This window comes from Siniperca chuatsi, linkage group LG2, assembly GCF_020085105.1.
Source record: "Siniperca chuatsi isolate FFG_IHB_CAS linkage group LG2, ASM2008510v1, whole genome shotgun sequence".
Lineage (NCBI taxonomy): Eukaryota > Metazoa > Chordata > Actinopteri > Centrarchiformes > Sinipercidae > Siniperca > Siniperca chuatsi.
In genome coordinates this window covers 2,821,681-2,841,036 of record NC_058043.1, presented here as the reverse complement: position 1 = coordinate 2,841,036, position 19,356 = coordinate 2,821,681, and the positions used below count along the sequence as shown (strand labels likewise).

At 42.1% G+C, this 19,356-nt stretch overlaps 1 protein-coding gene across 17 annotated transcripts in view; it reads right to left on the bottom strand.

The window, feature by feature from the left end:
• Window positions 1-670: 670 nt before the first annotated feature.
• LOC122869858 (dedicator of cytokinesis protein 3-like) overlaps window positions 671-19,356 on the bottom strand; it is a 189,469-nt gene continuing 170,783 nt past the window's right edge. For 4 of the 17 annotated variants that reach the window (XM_044183245.1, XM_044183211.1, XM_044183274.1 and 1 more), the window contains 25 exons: window positions 18,034-18,092; window positions 17,523-17,671; window positions 17,289-17,374; window positions 17,069-17,095; window positions 16,333-16,428; window positions 15,803-15,863; window positions 15,580-15,673; window positions 15,326-15,474; window positions 14,563-14,649; window positions 14,143-14,247; window positions 13,699-13,840; window positions 13,314-13,480; window positions 12,597-12,683; window positions 12,025-12,204; window positions 11,197-11,280; window positions 10,205-10,321; window positions 9,583-9,713; window positions 8,844-8,988; window positions 8,207-8,288; window positions 7,908-8,026; window positions 7,453-7,537; window positions 6,746-6,865; window positions 6,434-6,463; window positions 4,930-5,015; window positions 671-3,615 (listed from right to left, as the gene is read on the bottom strand). In XM_044183245.1, the coding sequence (XP_044039180.1) occupies window positions 2,929-3,615; window positions 4,930-5,015; window positions 6,434-6,463; window positions 6,746-6,865; window positions 7,453-7,537; window positions 7,908-8,026; window positions 8,207-8,288; window positions 8,844-8,988; window positions 9,583-9,713; window positions 10,205-10,321; window positions 11,197-11,280; window positions 12,025-12,204; window positions 12,597-12,683; window positions 13,314-13,480; window positions 13,699-13,840; window positions 14,143-14,247; window positions 14,563-14,649; window positions 15,326-15,474; window positions 15,580-15,673; window positions 15,803-15,863; window positions 16,333-16,428; window positions 17,069-17,095; window positions 17,289-17,374; window positions 17,523-17,671; window positions 18,034-18,092 (3,175 nt within the window). In that variant the 3' untranslated portion in view covers window positions 671-2,928. Of the gene's footprint in view, window positions 3,616-3,723; window positions 3,780-4,929; window positions 5,016-6,433; window positions 6,464-6,745; window positions 6,866-7,452; window positions 7,538-7,907; window positions 8,027-8,206; window positions 8,289-8,843; window positions 8,989-9,582; window positions 9,714-10,204; window positions 10,322-11,196; window positions 11,281-12,024; window positions 12,205-12,596; window positions 12,684-13,313; window positions 13,481-13,698; window positions 13,841-14,142; window positions 14,248-14,562; window positions 14,650-15,325; window positions 15,475-15,579; window positions 15,674-15,802; window positions 15,864-16,332; window positions 16,429-17,068; window positions 17,096-17,288; window positions 17,375-17,522; window positions 17,672-18,033; window positions 18,093-19,356 lie in introns of all 17 variants that reach the window. The other 13 variants (XM_044183215.1, XM_044183284.1, XM_044183225.1 and 10 more) reach the window with 10 other exon arrangements.

The following is a 19,356-nucleotide window of genomic DNA, read 5'->3' as shown; positions in this document are numbered from 1 at the left end:
ACCAACAGGTCCACACGTCTTCTATGGCAACATGTGACTCACAAGTTACAGAGTGAAGCTGTGAAACACAAAACAGCCGCTTCTCCATTTCAACCCAACGTGAACCTGAATAGAAAGCGTGTTTGTGCTCAACAGTGACAAGGTGTGCATCACCTGCACCAGATCAAGTCACCACAACAACCCCATGAACAAACAAACAAGGTCTGAGGCAAAGAGGTCGACTTGACAAGCTGTTTAACGTTACGTGTCTGAACAAAACTGTTACAGTAAAATACTGTATACTAATTTATAAATATATTTATGAATTCGTAGTTAATTTGGAAACACTCACCTGCTGCAGGGCTCCACAAAACAACAGCAGCTAAACCTTCACTAACAAAAACGGTTTGATTTGTGTTTGCTTTTCTTCTTCACTTGGAATAATTTCTTCACATTTTTATGGTGAAAAATCCAGATAAAATCCTGTAATAGTGTTTACATTGTTCAATAGACCTTTTTCAAAGTGCAGCAGGAAAAACACAGTTGGACCTAATAACACCATAACGAGGGCTGTGTTCCATTTAGTGTCCCGGTCATTAATCACATCTGCGTTTTTTCTTCTGTCAAACTCACACGTCAAAGGCAACACACAACAGCAGTGTTTCATATTTGGACCTTTTTCTGTCTTTGGACTGAACATTTCACAGCTGTTTAAAACAACTGGAAATACAGGTAATATTTCAGTAAAATAAAACACAAATTTGGTTATTATTAACTGCTGTTGAGGACATTTCTAGGAGCTGATGGCAAAACCACAAACAGAATTAAGGATAAGGCTGGCGTTACTCTATATTGTTGAAAAAAATAGTTCACAAATATAAGTTCAATTTAAAAAAAAGCCTCTGGTCACTGTGGTTTTTAGCAAATGGGAGGAAATAGTGTATTTCTTGGGGACTATTTTCAGCAGTGAATGAATACACACCTGGTGTATTTATGGAGCCAGGATGTGTATGTGTCAAAATAAAATACAGTGCAGAAAAAAAACAAAACAGCCAGCCTTATCATCTTTCACGTTACATATTCAGGACTTTCCTGTTCCTTTAAGAGGCCCTTTGAGACTTTAATCTGATTCAGGTTATGTGCACATAAATATGCTGTTCTTACAAAGGCTACAGTTCACCATGTACTTCTCTGGTTATACTGAGAAAATGATCCAGCATCAGGCAGAAAACACTGAGCATTTTAAACGCGGCAGTTAAGAAGCTAAACCAGGCGAGCCGACAGCTGTTCGGTCCTGTTCATTTCAACCAAAAAGGAGAGGAGGGATTAGGCAGATTACAGGATCACACTATGTACATAATCTGAGCTGGTGGCTAAAAATAAAAAGTTTAACATTTTTAAAATAAAACAAAATACAAAAGCATTATCCTTCACAGTACTTTTACACCAGTATCACCAAGATGAAGTCTTTAACATCCTTGGTGATTCAAGTGGTTCTGCTTCCTAAACTATAAAGACATCAGTGCTGAAGTGCTTCCAGTAATTTTCCTCTGTGGTCTGTTTAAGCTGTAACTTTCAATGAATGAACATGCATACAAAACAGTTTCCTCATTAAAAAAATTTTACATTACATTACAGTTCATAACTTTCATAAAAAATGGCAAAAAGTGTATATTTATTATAGTTAATATTCTCTATAAATGTCATCCATCTGATGCCTCTCGCACATTTACAGGTTCTTCCCTTCAATCCCTCACAGGTTAAAACCCCTTTTTTAACATCAAAAGCTTAAATAAAATGAATTCTTGACTCCTGAAATTGTGGGATGCGACATTTTCAGGAGTTGCAACATCAAAGCCTGCGAGTGTTTGTGTGCGAGGCGACTCACATCCTGTATCATCAAGCAGCTACTAATGGCTCAGGAAGCCATTTATCTTGCATATTTCTACATAGGTTTCACCTTCAATCAAGTATAAGTATAAGGATTAAATATAAATTATATTGATATACTTCTATATACTGTATTACATTTATCTATATACTTTGATTTTTGTGTTGGAAAATATAAATACTCGTTTGTTGTTATTCCAGCAGTTTATCTGACGAATAACACGAAGGGGGAGGATCTCAATATGTCGTTTGATTGGTTGTTGTTCGGGACGCAGGTGGAAGAACTAACTGAAGTTTTATGTCTTCATTACTACAATTTCTTTGTTTTCGTCTTGTTTTCAGTGAGATCATCACTTTATCCTTAAGTATCTAAATAATCCCAAACCGCAGCACAACCCCTAATAATCGTCACCCCATCGACAGTTCTGCTTTTATAAAAAATATGTGAAGATTATAATTCTTATATGTTTTGGAGCTCTGTTGCTTTGTTAAAGTGCCGCTCGTCTAGACATCTTCAGAGCGAGGTAACAACAGGGTATAATCCCTTTGTGATCTTTTTACTTAAAATGTTGAACCTTCTGAATGATAATGTTGGATTCATGTTATCAGTGGAAACAAAATCAATAACTAACACGAGATAAATACGTATCTGTGCGATTTCAGTACAGGTGCGACTGAATTTAGAAATATGGACTTTTGGATATTATCATGATGGATTTAGTGAAAAAGATGGTTAAATAGTATTTCTTGATTTAAGCAAACAAATCAAGCTTGATGTGCTCATACAAGGGTGTAATGACATGAAGTTAAAGGATGTGGAAAGCCGAGGACACGGAGCTGGCTTGCTGAGGGTGGGGAGTGAGAGAGCAGACCATTTAACCTTCATCCTTCCAGCTTTTACCTTAAGTGATTAGTTGGTTATTGGAGCAGGACAACTGTGAGGAATCTGACAGTTTCTCTCAACATCACTTTAACACTCAGGTTTAGTTCGGCTCTTCTTTCTCTCTTCTGAAAAGAGTTTATATTCTGTTCATTTCAATCCTTCATGTTTCATCGTCATCACTCACTGATGCCGTGCTCCCAGGCCACTTTAGCTTGCTCATCCTTGGTTGCTGCGATAATGGGCTGGGAGATCTTGCGTGGCATGGGCCGGGGTGCAGGAGGAGGCGGTGCAGACTGGGCGCTCAGGGGGTCTTCTTCAGGGATACACCCCTCTCTGAGGTAGGGTTTGGGGGGCAGGGCTGGAGGAGGCTCGTGGAGGTGGTAAAGAGGCGGGTGGTGGGGGATGTAGTGTGGGTGGAAGTGGTGGTAGTAGTGGTGTTGGGGGTGTGGCAGCCCATCCTGCTGCTGAGGTTGTTGTGGAGCTGCAGTGGAGGCCGGGCCTGGAGCCTGGGGCTGGATTTGGCCCACCGCCTGGGCCGGGGTGACGCCTCCCGGGGCGGAGTGGCTGCGGCAGGGCGGGGGTTTGACTCCGTCCAGGACTTCAGGCTCGGAGACGCTGTACCTGACAGGCTGGTAAGGCGAGTCCAGGTCTTCCTGGTCGGTGGTCCAGGCCTGGCTGCTGGGGACAGACTCCAGGGTGTCTGTGCGACTGGCTGGGGGGTCGGAGGAGGAGGCTGGGCCGCCGAAGTTGCTCTCACTGAGGGAGGAGACTCCAGAGCTGGCGCTGCCCGACAAGGTGGAGTTACTGCCATCCAGGATGGACTGTGGACTGGTGGGCGAGGCAGGTATAGGGTGCAGGGGAGACTGGAGAGAGAGAGGGGGGCACAGAGGGAGGGAGTTAAAAGGGACAGCCAGTATGTTCACTGTTAGAGAAAGATTTATGCAAACATTGCAGCTGTTTAGACTCATCACCAGCTGGGTTTCTATTCGAGTATTTTTAATGTGATGATCTGATGATAACGAAGGATCTGAAAGGAAAAACAAAAATGTGTGACACGAAGCAGTTACATTTACTTAACTGATGAAAACAATACTGAAATAAGGCATAAAATATGGTCATCATTAGCACTGATGATACCTTGCCTAATACTAACAAGTCAATTTATTGGCTATAGCAAAGCTGATGGTAGCAAGCTCGATCCATCCAACATTCAGTCTTGCATTCAATCTGTGTTATTTTATGTATTTATCTATTTTTGATTTAAAATTTGGACATTTTGGCTCGAGGTGCAAACACAGAACATGTAGCTCCCATAAATAATCACTTAATACTCAATAATCAATAACACGATCGGGCCAGGTGTTGTATACAGCACAGACAAGACAAGACAATCTCTCTGCGCTCGTCAAACTAAATAAACAAAAAAAAAACTATAAAATAACCTTTAACAATAAAATTACTTTATAGCACTTTTTCATTAACAGTGTTAAAAAATGTGTACAGGAAACGGACAGGACGAACTGAATGTCAAATGATTTTGTTGTGTTTAGAATTGACAACCGGGAGGTTAGAGAAGTACACGGGGAGTAAAAACAAATACGACTGAAAACAGGACAACGTACAGAAAAGGAAGGAAGTCATCTTCCATGAAAAGTAGAAACTACAAGCGGGAACCCAGCCAGACACTTGGAGATTTCCTGTGATGATTTCTCTTCTTGCTGTTTTAAATCATTGAATCTTGGCACTCCTCGTGAACATTTTGGATGTGGAAAAGCACAGAGATTGATTTCAAATTACTTTTGATTATAAACGTTCACAAAGTCTTTCTCTGGATGGCTTGTTGTGTCCTCCAGTTCTAAATGTACCGCAGCATCACATTTGTTCAGTTGTTTTTATCCTGAAAGTTGTAGTTTGTGATATCATTTTAAATGAAAAAAGCCCCTTTCTTGCACAAACACTACGTTTCATTTAAGGTCACGATGCCAAAGTCGCTCAGAGATGAAAACATGCAAAGTGATGACATTTAACGGTAGTACAAACAAAATGGACACAACAAAATGCACACAGATAGTAATGTGCCTTTCTTGGGGAGTGCAGACAGACAGACAGACAATCATCCAGACCAACAGCAGGAGTGAGGAGGAGGAGGAGGAGGAGGAGGAGGAGCAGGAGGATACCTTTCTTAAGGAGCGCGCAGGGAGAGCTGGAGGGAGGTCGCTGACCTGGTGGTGGAAAGCGTCAAAGTGCATCGACAGGTGTTGCCCTACAGGGGGAGACACAGCAGGACTGACTGAGAGAGATGCACACACACACCTCAGACCATAGAAGAAGAGGGGGAGGAGGAGGAGGAGGAGGAGGAGGAGGTGAGGAATGGGAGGTCGGGAGGATGAGAAGAAGGGCAGGGAGGAAGAAGAGTAAGAGAATGGACAGAAGGGAAGAGAGAGAGGAGTAGGAGTGGGCAGGAGGAGGACTGGGGGGGGAGGTGGAGCAGAGAGGAGGTGGAGGAGTGTGTGTGGGAGGTGTTTGAAGGGGTTCTTTCAAATAGCCTCTGAAGTCCTTTAAATCCCAGTTTTTGGGGATTTTTTGTTTTTAAAAAGGGAGCCGCTACGCTGGTCAGCTGGTTTTGATTCTATATATAACTGAACTTATTGAACTTGAGCTGTTTGTATCGACAAACAGAGCGGTTGAAGGGTGAATTCAGCCAAATCACACACTCAAGAGACATTTTCTCTCTTATCCATCGTGGCATCGAGCCATGCAGACAGTTTTGATTTCATGTGCTGAGGTTTTGAAATATCCACCTCTGAACATTTTGACACCACCGCACTTTACTGCATACTGTATGTATCAATGCAATATCATTTAAAATGACATTTTAAAAACTCAGAAGCAACGAGTCTTTCCAGAAACAATGTCTCAGGATCAGTATTCGAATTACACTGTGGTTTTTTTGGGGAGGGGGATCTACATATAAAAGATAACTCACCACTCAGTGAGTAATATGAACAAGATTAATTATTATCAGAAGGTGTTTCTCGTCTTTTCAGAAATGTTGTGGCTGATCATCAGGTGTGTGGTCGAGAACAGCGGTAATGGTTTTACTTATTGCTCCCACAGGCAGGAGGTGGCGGCGTGGAAGAGTCGGTAGGAGATGTTGTTTGTTAGCCCGGCCGCTGCGAATAACTGATCTATCGGACATCAAATCTAAACACAGTTTACACATAGGCGCACAAGACAATACCACACGAAAGCACACGTCCAGACCAATCATGTCATGTGAATTATTGATAAAAGATGAATTCAGCTGCACATATTTTACACTACAGATGACGGGACACTGGAGTTTAATCTAATATTAATTATTTTTTAAACTCTTTCATTCATTGCAGCATCAGAAATGCTATAGGATAATTGTTAAGTATCAGCCTCTTGAGACCCCCCCCAAACTCAAACTCTTGTTGTTTTCGGGGGAGCTCGGGTCTCCTTGAGGGGAGCTCAGCTCCTCCTGACTCCCCTGTAATTCGAACACTGCTCCGAATAATCCACAGACTTCAGTGTGAGCAGGTTCAGTAGAAAGTAGTTAAAGATTTAGAAGACCAAAGTAACTGAAATCAACCCTGATCTTGTGTTAGAAAGGTCATTTAAAATAAGTAATAAAATGATGTAAGTCGAGGTTCATACCAAAGTAGACACCAACAGGAACTTTTCTGACTGGAAAACACAACAACAACAATATCTCACACGTATGAAATTACACCAAAACAAAGCACCACACACACTCAGGCATACAAACACACTGCAGAGGGACCCGGGTGGAGCTTAGGCCACATTCACATACACACAACGCACAAACAAAAATACACACACATGCAGTCATATATACACAAAGCCTCAAAACACAAAGCAAACAGAACAGGTGACTCAACCAGAGACGGAAAACACACAACAATACACACAAATATAAAACACACACACTTAACAGTAGTGTCATACCATGAGGCAGGTTGCGTGGGGGGACAGGAGGCGCCATGACACTGCCAACATGGGCAGAGAGGAAGGGGAGGGCTTCTCTGGTACCACTGTCCAAACTCCAACTACTGGGAGTGGTGAGGACTGGAGGAGAGGAAGAGGAGGAGAGGAGGAGGAGCAGAGGAGGAGAGGAGAGAGGAGAGAGAGGAGGAGGAGGAGGAGGAGGAGGAGGAGGAGAGAGGAAGGGAGGAGAGGAGGTTAGGAGGGAGAGAGGAGAGGAGAGGAGAGGAGAGGAGGAGGAGGAGGAGGAGGAGGAGGAGAGAGGAGAGGAGAGGAGAGGAGGAGAGGAGAGAGAGAGAGGAGAGAGAGGAGAGAGAGAGAGAGGAGGAGGAGGAGAGGAGAGAGAGAGGAGAGAGAGAGAGAGAGAGGAGGAGGAGAGGAGAGAGAGAGGAGGAGGAGGAGGAGGAGGAGGAGGAGAGGAGGAGAGCAGAGGAGAGGAGAGGAGAGGAGAGGAGAGGAGGAGGAGAGGAGAGGAGAGGAGAGGAAGAGGAGGAGAGGAAGAGGAGGAGAGCAGAGGAGAGGAGAGGAGGAGGAGGAGGAGGAGGAAAGGAATGGGGAAGAGAGGAGAGAGGAGAAGATAAATGGAGTGTATTTTTTTATTTATTTATTTTTTCCATATAGACTTGCACACTATGTACTGTAAGTCTGTTTGAGTGTGTGGGCTCGCCTACCTTTCTCCGCTACAGAGAGGTTGGGGTCACTGCAGGGTTTACATGGACCAATCACCTGATGGAACAACGCGCGCTGGAAGTTCGGCTGCAGAGAAAAATGTCACGAACAGTTACGTTCCTGCTGGCACAGCGAGAGGTGCAGTATTTTAAAAGAACCACAGCAATCACAACAAGTGGCTTCTTTAATGCAACGCAATGGATCGCAGTCTTTGATGAATTAACAAGCAGTGTGTAAATGTTTACACTGCAGCTCAAAGCAAAAAAGTTAAATGGACTCAGTGGTACAAAACTAGTCCTGAGGCATGTGACCTACATACAAGTTGCGTTTAAAAGGTCAAATCACAACTTGTCACCACAATGACGACTGTCACAATTCTTCAGATGGAGATACAAACAAATCCAGGTTCCGAACAAGAAAACGTAAAAAGCGTCACTAAGTCTTCTCCCCTCCACACCTGTCCGTTCTCGGTGATGTTGGTGTACATCGCACTGCTCGGCCTCTCTCTGTGTGGCGGCAGCAGCATCAGCATCTCTCTGTTGTGTCTGTATTTGTCTGGCAGAGAAGGAGAGCCGACTGCAGAGGGACAGACAGGAGAAACAATTTACCAGAGAAGAAGAACGTTGTAAAATACTGACAAATGCATCGTTGAACTGAATGCAATAAAATCCTCTGCATGCCTCATGTGACCTCCTGATATAATATTTATTCATGTTGCAACAGTGCAGTTAAACGTTTTGTATCTGAGCTGCTTACCTCTGATGGTCGAGGGGGCGGAGTTTATCATTTGGGAGGGTGCAGAGTGGGTGGAGCTAAGGCTGGAGGAGGAGGGGCTTGCCTGCAGCGAGATGGTTGTGATGGTAAGTAAATACAAACTACAATATTTACACAACACAACACTGTAGCATCACGAGATGTGTGTAAAAACACAAGTTGGATTGAAAAAGAAAAGTTATACCTACAGCTGAGATATAAACTCTTAACTATCCTTCGAACCGTTTTCAACTGTACTAATTAGAAAGTAGCCAACAGTATATCTTATATTTTATATCACAGCAAGTCTTAATAAAGAACTCATCAACCTGTTTTAAATAGTATTTAAAGATATGTTACTGATATTTTCATAAATATTATACTTTAAAGTAATCTGCTTTTTCTGATGTCTCACTTGGTCTTGTCTGCTTCTGTGAATCCAATGCAGCCTTTTGCACATTTTATTTCCTACTGTATGTTTTCTATTCAATATATCCAGATGTTGGAAGCGTCTGTTGATTTTTTTTTTTTTACATGACATGTTTTTCATACATACTGTAATGTGAATTTCCTCTCTGGGGATCAAGTAAGTCTTAATTCATCTCTTTCATTGACCCTGACAGCGCGGAGAACCACTGACCTGCATGCGGTAGAAGTCCTCGGGGTGCTCCACCACCACGCCATCAGCCAGGATCAGCAGACTGCCAACGTTCCCAGTCTCACTGGAGTTGTGAGAGGAGAGAGAGGAGGAGGAGTTGCGCACTGGAGTCAAAACAGCTATGGGACTGGGAGGAGGGAACCAAGGATGGACGGGAGGAAAAAGAGGACAGGCGTAGAAGTAGAGGGATGGAGGGAGAAGAGAAGGAGGTGAAGAAGGAGGGTAGGGAGGAGATGAAGGAGGGCAAAGAGGAGTGGAAAGGAGAATAGGAAGGGAGGAAGAAAGAAAAGAACCGAGCGAGGATCCATGCAAAGCACAACCGAAAATAGGAAGAAGGCAAACAACAACCAAAACATGCGTGAAGCGATTTGGTGGGAATGAGCGAGATGCAGGAGTTCGCAGCCAAGACCGTGCAAGAAGCAAGATGTGGGGTGGTGTGATGGGGAAAGGAAGACAGAGAGAGACAGAAAGAGAGAGAGAAAAGGAAAATGGTAGAATTTCAGAAAGTGTGATGTGTGCAGTCGACTGTAGAAGATACACAGATGGAAATTAGCAAAGATCATTAATGAGACACACAGCAGATGAAATCTTTGATCAGCGTTGTGAAGAGAGATGGAGAAGACAGTGAGAAGAAGATGTGTGTGTGGACTAGAAAGTGTGATGAGGATGTGACGTCATGTGAGTGTGGATGGACGAGTGTAACAGGTTGTGTGCTGCTGACCTGTGCCGGTGCAAGAGTTTGAAGCTCTCGGGGCTCATGGGGCTGTGAGAGGCCAGGATCCCTCTGGGCGTGTTGGCTCCTGAACCAGCCTTGTCTAAACCAGGAAGACCCTGCAAGGCCACGTAGAAACACTGCTCTGAATATTCACGCTGCCCTCGCACATACGCACGTATCGTGTGTGTTTGAAGCAAGAGTTAAACCAATGAGATTCCAAATTCAAAACAAAAGTGCTGTTCAGACACATTCACATACAGTATCGTCGGAATAATCACTTGAAGCTGCTGTATTTGTCGGAGGGGGAACATTTGAATGTCCCCATAAATTAAATTAGGATGTAAAAAGGTGAAATGTTCAAAGTTGAAAGAGTTCAGATTCAGCAGTGACACACTTATCTTAGCTAGAAGCATGATAACATCCTCTTTGAAGAAGCTCCTAATTAGCTTTCTTCACTGTGATGATGCACGCTTCCAGCATGTTTACAATAGCAGGAATCCTCCTCTTCTACACTCAGCATTGGTTTAGTTTTGGTTAATCAAATTTGCGTGTATGTTTTTCTCATTATTTTTCTCTTTTGGGCTCTGCTGTTTAAAAAGCTTGAAATATGATGTTTTTCTGCGCTCACATGGCAGAGGCTGCTCCTCATCATCTGGAACTGATCTATGAGCTTCTTGTGCAGGGGACGCATTTCTGGGTGCACCAGCTTCTCGTGCACGGCCAGGCCGACTCCTAGGACGTGAACCTGCGGGGAAATAACAAAACATCATTGGACACAATTTTTATTCTGCAGAGAGAGCGGATGTTAACTCTTTTACAAGCAGATATGGTGAATATAAAATATATTCAGCTTCATTCCTAAATCTGTAAAATAGTTAGATTGTCAGTATGTTGTTTGTCCCTTTCTTAACATACTGACGATTGTTAAATTATAGTTTCATCTTTTCACGTGTTCACACCTTAAAACCACAATGTCAAGAACCTGAATACCTCCATGCTTAACTGACGACGTCGCTCTGCTAAAAGGTCCAGTTTTATGTGTGTAGCATGAGAGCAACGTATCTACAAAGACAAGTCAGACACGGTGAAAGGCCAAAGGATAAAATCACATTATGATTTAGACACATAAGACAGATTTGTCTTATCTGATGGTTTGGGGAAAGTTATTCTGTAATCTTGATGGGGCCACAGTGGAAGCATTTTACTCTCACTTAGGATCATCAGCATCACCAAAGGTCAATAACTGTGTCAATGACATGTTTCTAATGTCTTGCACATGGAAGCACATTTAGTTCAGTATGCTGAACCAACACTGTGGTTAAATAATGTAAAGTGGTTAAAGTTGGTCATCAGGTTTTTAAACATAATAAACTTTTACTTTATATCTTAAAAAATATATCTTTGTAACTACCGGACGGATTACTGTGACATTTAGCGCTTATCGATGGCCACTATAGGATGATTCCTAGGGATTTTGGTGACCCCTGACCTTTTGTCTTGTGCAAAAATCGGGTCAGAATTTCCATTTGATCAATATTTTCATCCTTGTAAATGAAAGCACATATGTAGAGCATATAGTTCAGTATGCTGATCCAACACTGTGGGGAAATAACGTCCCACCTGCTCCTGCATCAGGTCTTTGAGCTGTGTGATCTTCTCTGTGTCTTCAGGGTGGCTGGTGATGTACTCCTTATCAAAGAAAGCCTAGTGACACAGAAAAAAACAAACAAATCATATATATATATATAACTTTGTAAAACATTATTATCAAATGACCAAATAACTAATATTGTTTACAAAGGTCATGCATCTTTAATATTGGGGTGAGACCGCTAATAAATGTGTGAAATAAATCATGTTATACAGTTATTAGGCTGCTTGAACAGTGATGACAGCTGAGCATCAGCTTTAATAATAACATGTGGGTATATTGAGTCGTGTCAAAACAGATATTCACTCTACCAATAACTCAGCTGATTACGCAGCAGTGTCCCTACTGATGACTGCATCAGTTACCCCCATACTAACCTGAAGGTATCTGCAATGTCTTTTGATTAGAAAATCATGAAAGACACATGTTAAGACGTTGGACTATTTGTGATGCACACAGAGATTGAACAGTTTATACTGTACGTATGAATGTGTTTGTAAGTGGATGTGGGTTAAAATTACTATACAGCACAGCATGAGCTGCTTTATTGATTTTATAAACGGACATAAAGTGAATAATGTAACATATTACCATCATAAGTAAATATCTGACAAGTCTCCTACTGTACGTTTAATTAAATTAAATAATACTCTTTCACCTGGCAGTAAAATGCTTAATGTACTATCACAGGTTTTCATTTTCAGGGTTTTACACCTGCTTCAGATGTGGCTCTGCCTCATAGGGACTGCGGACCGGGACTAAATATGAAACATTATTTGTAACCCTTTTCGTCCGACCTCTTGGTATCTGGCGATGCCTCCGTTAACAGCCGCGTCGATGACTCCGTTCAGTGTCATGCTGAGCAGGTTGATGTTGCCGTGCAGCTGCTTGTGCTGGTACTGGCTGATCAGAGTCCGCAGCTCCTGGTTCTTATTCTCCACCACGGAGATGGCGTTTTCTAACGGACTCACCTCCACCTGAGCGAGAGAGAAGAGGGAGTCGATGTGAGAAAGACAGATTAAGAGATGCGATGAGAAAGATTTCCTGTTGATGGACTATTTGTAGGTGGTACTGTTACTGTTAGCCTATCATGCTAACTATCCAGTTCTTCTTTCTCTTCCTTCAACACAAACTGCTGTTGGTGACATGAAACTAAAACACATCGCCTCCTGTGAGCCGCTGGGTTTTTCCAAGGAAAGATCTAACAAACAGTGAGAGTCCAGGACAGCAAGACTTTATTAACTAGTGGAGTAAATTACTGAAGACTGGCAATAGAGAGCAGGAAATTTGCCATGTATGTGAAAATGTCACATGGGTATTATTATAGTTGATCTACCTTTGAATATAAAGATATTTTTCATTCACTCACCAGCTCTCTCTTCTCCACCTCAAACCAGCGCGAGATACCAGGCAGAGGGTGGGTGAGGATCAGGGTCGTCCTCTCTATCCAAAGACTCTGAAACACACAACACAACACGCGGTAAGACAAACTGTCCTGAAGGGGACACGTTTGGTCTCAGCACCAGCAGCACTGAGGTCTGTCCGTGAACCCCGGAAATCTCACTCATTAAAAATGTGTGGAACATGGAGCATTTTTACATTAAAAAAGGGTTCCATGTTAATTTTATTATTATATACTAATATAATTATCATTAAATATAATCATTACAAATGACTTGTAATCTACTGTACAGGTCGGACTTGCTTCTAATCACCTTGTATGCAAAGTGAATGAAAGTAATGTGCTGGCAGAATATAAAAGCATCATAATGGATTGGAAATGCCCAACAATTGGTTTATGAAATGGTGATCGTGGCTTAATTGTGTTGCGCTGCTCAGTGTGTTCATCTAGTTCCATTTCAATACTGTATTTAGTTTCTGAATGAAAAACATTTCTCAATCAGTTTTTCATTTTATTTATTTTTCAGTCAGAGTGTTGCCATTTCGCACGCCAACCTGATTGCAGAAAAAACAAAGAGGCGCAAACTGCATTTTAAAAACAAACAAATAAGAAAAAAAAAATCTTCAAACCAGTAGAAACTGGAACCAAACCCGAGGAAGAGCGTTTGACCTTTTCCCCACTCACCTTGAACTCATTGTCTCGGTCTTTGGGTCCCTTGTGGAAGGGTCGGTCGTAACGGAAACGGCGAACGTTGTTGACCCGGTAGAAGCTCTTGATGCGATCAGGGACTCTGTCCATCTGGAGGACGCTGACGCTGTCCGGTACCGGCGTTACCGCGTAGATCTGGAGGTCTGAGCCGAGGAGGAGGGAGGTCAAAGAAATAGCTGGATAAAAGGAGTATTTACACTCAGACTGGTTTGGTCTGACTGCTGGTCACCATGCGCAGAACAGAATTATTAGTTTCTCATTCTGTTCCTTGTGTGAGTGATGTATTACTAATCAAATCAATCATTGGAGGAATATCAAAACACACACACACACAGATGCCTTCTCCTTTGCTGAAGGATACACTGTGCATCACACTGCAGAATGGCCTCATCTGGCTGATTGGGGTGCTGCATCGCAATGGCCTGTGGGAATTCTCCCAGCATCCTTTGCTGGAAGGCCTCTAGCCTTTCATAGTCATGGCCGCGGCAGACAAACTCTTTGTTCTGGTGTGAATAAATCAAAACAGAACAAAACAGAGTAATATGTTATTGTTAATAGTCAGAATATTTATGGGAAAATAAAGTAATAATAAATTTCCTAATAAGATTAATAATAAGTAACATGTTTACTTCCAGAACACTGTTTTCTGTGGTAATCTGTAGTAAGCCATCGCTAAGTCTTTTATCTGTTTTATTAATAACAAATTGCTTCAGAGAAAACGTTTTAGACAGTATACTTGCATTTGTAAGCATTTAAAAGAAGCTAATAGTGTTCAACAAATCTAAACGATAAAGGTTTATCTCACTCTGAGGAAGAAGGGGAACTTCCTGCCGTAGAATCCAATCCTGAAGAACTCCGGCTCCAGACGCTGCTGCTCCATAATGTTGTCATAATACGCTGCCTCCATTTTCTACACACACACACACACACACGATGAGGAGGAGGATGAAGTCATATTTACACTGCCTTCCCCAACTTAACTCAAAATTGAAACAACACAAATTGGAGTTTTACATAAACCAATGAGGGACAGACAAACACTCTACTGTTATATTTCTTGTTTTTAGATCATGTATGTTCACATAAGGAAATGTTTTTCAGGGTTAAGACATGTTCAGCTGAGATAGTTGATAGAAGTGATATGAATGATGTCTTACAGTGTAACAGAAATAGTTAGAACGGCGTTTGATATAACAGAAAGTTTGGGACGTGTCGTGCAGCTCACCCGTATCCAGCTGAGACTCTGGTAGTCATACAGAGATTCATACTGGAAGGCCAGCTCCCTGCACAGAGGAATACCAAACTCCCAACACTGGTGGACACACACACACACACACACACACACACACACACACACACACACACACATATATATAATACTTAACACTACATTGCATTATATTCATTTGGCAGATAACAGGTTTGTACCAGACCGCGGAGGTGATCGGTCTACTGGCTACTGGGACACACAGCAGAACACTTAATGAACCAAGATGGCCCCAGTACGCCACACTTGTTCCTGTTCTTGGTGTTCGTATTGTAGCCTGTGAGATCTTTGCCACGCTGATGGCTCTGTGCCTCCGTTTGTAGAGTTTGGAGGAGCGAGCTGCTGTTTTTGTTAATCATATTTTCTCCTATTTATTTTAGTTAGGGAGGTAAGTCATTTTAATTTGCTTTCTTTGATTGTTGTGTTTGCCTTTTCCCACCCTGCACGCAAATCTTACTGCTCCATGTATTTTAAAACACATTGTCAATTAATACATCAGTTGTTACAACATGTAAAAAGACAGAATGACGATTTAGTCTCAGCTTCTTGCCTGTCGTCACAGTGTGTGGTCCTGAAATAGAAAATAATTTACGGACTTGTTTTGTATTGTAAAGCTTTTTTGCCTCTGCCATGTCAGTTATTTCATATTTCAGGACTCGACATATATTATCCCTTACTGTGCATCTGTAACATTGCTGTGTGTGCGGCATCATCTTCTTACCTTTCCCTTGTTGAAGTAGTGGATGACTTTGCGGCAGAGCCCCTCCTTGCGATGCCACTCTGTCTGAGCCGGATAATGCAGGAACTCTTTCAGAGGCCGCTCGTCCCAGTGCAGCAGCTCCCAGTATAACAGCAGCGTGAACGCAGCCTCTGTGGACATACGAGCCAAGTACAGCAGGACAACAGTCATGCATCTTTCACACAGTGTGTATGTGTGTGTGTATGTGCTAGCATGTCTTCTTGTTTGTGCTGTACCAGTGTAGTTCTCAGCCTGGAGATGCATGTCACACAGTTTGTGGATGTAGCGGATGTACATCTCCTCCTTGTTGATCTCCGACTTGTAGAAATTCTGAGAAGATACAAAACACACTCACGCAATGTTTATGTGGTCCACTGTGTAAATACTAAAGGGTTTGCAATTAACGGTGTACTGGGAAAACCAGGAGGTTGGCGAGTAAGATATCAACATGAATCTTACCAGGAGGTTAACAGTGCAGCCAATCTTTTTGTTCTCTGTCTCATCTCCCTTCATGCAGTCCCTAAAGACAAGATAGACCAATTTAATAACCAACAACTTTACAGTAGAAAGCTTAAGTCCACCTCCCTCTCACAATGAGCCCCTGTGGCATTGGCCTCCGTAACTCTTTCTCACGGAAGGTTTCTTTCATTAGTTTCTCTGAAACGCTGAAACCGCTCCGAAGGTTTTCTGTCCATATTGTGAACTAAACTGGTGCCTCTGCATTTTAAACAACACAATGATTGTGTTAGTATTCATTAACAGCAGCAGATCCCATGATTCTTCACTCTGTCAAAGCCTCATGGGAGCTGGAGTTGTTGAATGTTAAAATTATAATTGTTTTATCTTTATATAAGTTGTCAACAACAAATAGCGTGTCTAAATGTTAAGTAACTACTTCTAGAAAATTAGTTATGTAATACAAATACAAAAGCACACATACAACACACTGTATGCTGCATGTGTGTAAGGCAGACTGTCCTGTGCGTTACCGGTAGTCCAGCAGTCGTTCCATCAGCCGCGTGACCGAGGTAACAAAGGAGATCCCCGTCTCTCTCCACGTCTCCTGCTCGATCTTCTCTAACAGACTTTTAGGAAAACAGACAACAATTAGGCGATGTACTGTATTATATATAACTGGTGACAAACCAAAGGTACCATCTTGCTCTTTTACTGAGCAAATGCCACAACCCTGCAACCTTTGCCATAACCAGACTAACATTTGCTCAGGTTTCCATTTTCAAATAAAGTTAGTTAGACAGAAATCAGAGTAAACATGGGTTGGTTAGCTCAAAGGGTCTTAAAAACATCCTGTTAACTAAAATATGCATAATGTATTTTAACAAGAGGAATGAGGGTCTGTTTATAACCAAGCACTGAAAGACATGATATTTTTAAGAACTCATTAACAATGCCTTCTAACAGTATGTTCTGCAGATATTTCTCTGAGACAGAATTGCTATAATGCATGAAGTTATAGCGAGTTTGGTTTCAGACTGCAATTCTCTTAGGCAGGTTGATTGATTCATTTTTTTGATGATCATACAAGAAACATATTATTCAGAGACTCTCAAGGCTGACACAATAAACCTGACATTTTCCAGCTCTTTAAGACATGTTTACCACCATCATGTTGGCAGAGAATAACACTGACTGCGAGCCATTATATGATTGTTAGAAGGCAAACATCAGCGCCATATGTCTCCCTATGTGTAAGTGATGTCGTACCTGGGGTAGGGCCCAAACAGCTGGGTTCTAGTCCCGCAGCACAGAGCAAAGCAAACACACAACAGCAGTGTTAGAGCAGAAAAACGGAGAGTTATTTCTGTTAAAGGCAGAGAGAGAGAGACAGGACGGAAGGATTCACACTGGTTTAAAAACAGAGAGATGGGAGTTAGAGGCAGACAGAGGGAGAAAGATAGAAATTGTGAAGGAATACGTTCCTTACAGCAAACCGAAGAGTTCTCTGTAGTTCTCATCACCTTTCCCCTCAGAAACCAAACTGTCCAGCTTGTCAATCAGCTCAGCCTCCACCTGCGCACACACACACACACAAACACACACACACATATGCAAAATAAACAAATAATTCAATTAGACTGGCTTTCTCTGTGGTCTTACATAAGTGACCGGAGCGGTTTACTGTTGTCTACCGTTGATCCTGTGAAAGATGTGTCTGTACCTGTTTGAAGTTTCCGTTCTTGCGCTGCTCCCAGTCCATCATGTCGTGGAAGATGGGGATCATGATGTTTCGTACCTCCACCTGAGGAACCAGCGTCACTCCCAGGAACGGGCCGATCATACCGGGGATGAAGTGGATCTTATTCTCACCTACAACCAGCATCAATCAGCCATTAACTCAGTTAGTCTGCGTGCTAGTTAACAATAGCAGGAGATGAATAGATGTTATGGGGATTAAGGTGGGGAATGAATTCACCTTAGATTTCAGATTTTAGAATAGAACAAAAATCTAAATTAATTTATTTTGCAGACTTTGGAGTGGAAAATGTCTACAGCTACTGAATTAGCGTGTTGCTAAAGTTAAGTAAAGTAATGTTAACTAAACTAAACTCTTTGGAAAGGTGTTCTTTTTCTTCTTTGGGTTTTATTTGTGGTTATAGGTGCATTACTGCCACCTACTGGACTGGAGTGTGGAGCAGTAGATATTTGGAAAGGTGTAGAGAAAATCTTACCAAGGTTCTGCCACATACTGAACAGTTCGTAGGTCATCATCACTCTCATGTCACCGTACCTGCAGACGGACATGAAGTCATAATACTGATGCTCTTTGTATCACAGTGCAGTCTTTCACAGGTGACTATGGAGCCTTTGGATGGAAGGCGTTAATACAGGTATAACTACTATTTCCTTTTATGATATAGAAAATCTAATCTGGGAGTTTGTGTAAATATTACTGATGTTTAAATGACTGTTGTGTAGTTCACTTCCTGGGTAGTCTAAAACAAGAGCTGTGTCCAAAATTACTCTGTTGTTCACTCATTCACATAGTTTACTCAGCAGTGAGCAGCAAACTGAGGTTTAGGACACTTACTTATCATTTTGCGTCATCAGCGACAGCGACAGAGAAGTAAACAGGGAACTCCAGTGAAACATGTTTTCTTTCTTTCTCTACTTTTTTCGTTTCATTTACACAATCAGAATCCGGACACTCAAATTAAAATGGCGGACAGTAAATGTAGTGCACTCTGTGAGAGAGAAAGAAACACGAAACTAAAAGTAAATTTCGTTTCCTATTTGTTTCAATTTGATTAGATACTGAAGCAGAAAAACAACCAAAAATACAAACAGATTGTCACTACTCTGGAGACACACAGTGTCTTGTCTTGTGTTTTTAATGTTTCTTCCCACTTCTGCATGATTTCTTTATTACTTCCATGCAAACATCACAGTCTCACGAGAGTTTGCTGCTTCATTGCATACGTCTCAATCCAGGCTGTATTTGCCTAATTTCAATTCTTGAGATATGGAAACTCAGCAGAAGCTGGATGAACTCTTAGTGCCTGAGGAAGTTTATTGAGTTTCGTGTCTGAGGCTCCCTCGTTCCTGGGACTGTATGGTGGGAAAGGCCTATTAGAGAGGGAAATGAGCTTTCCTGGAGTAAAGAAGTGTTCCTGCAGGATTGATAAAGTAGGTTGCCGAGTTTGTAGCGCTGCTTCACTTCAAAGAGGAAAATGGGTTCTTTCAACTTCTGACTCTCAGCATTTTAGCTGCAGATGACACACAAGTCTGAGGACGACAGTTATGGTAATGATGCTGGCAGCCAACTCCGTATGAGTGTGTTGCCACATACATCTGCACAAAAAAGCATTACTGTGTTTGTGCTTTTGTGTGTGTGTGTGTGTGTGTGTGTGTGTGTGTGTGTGTGTGTGTAATGGTCTGTGCTAGTAGGACTGTGAGAGAAATAATGACTGTATCAGATACTGAGTGGTTTCTGCTCTTCCTGTATGTTTGTTGGTGCAATGTGTGTGTGTGTGTGTGTGTGTGTGTGTGTGTGT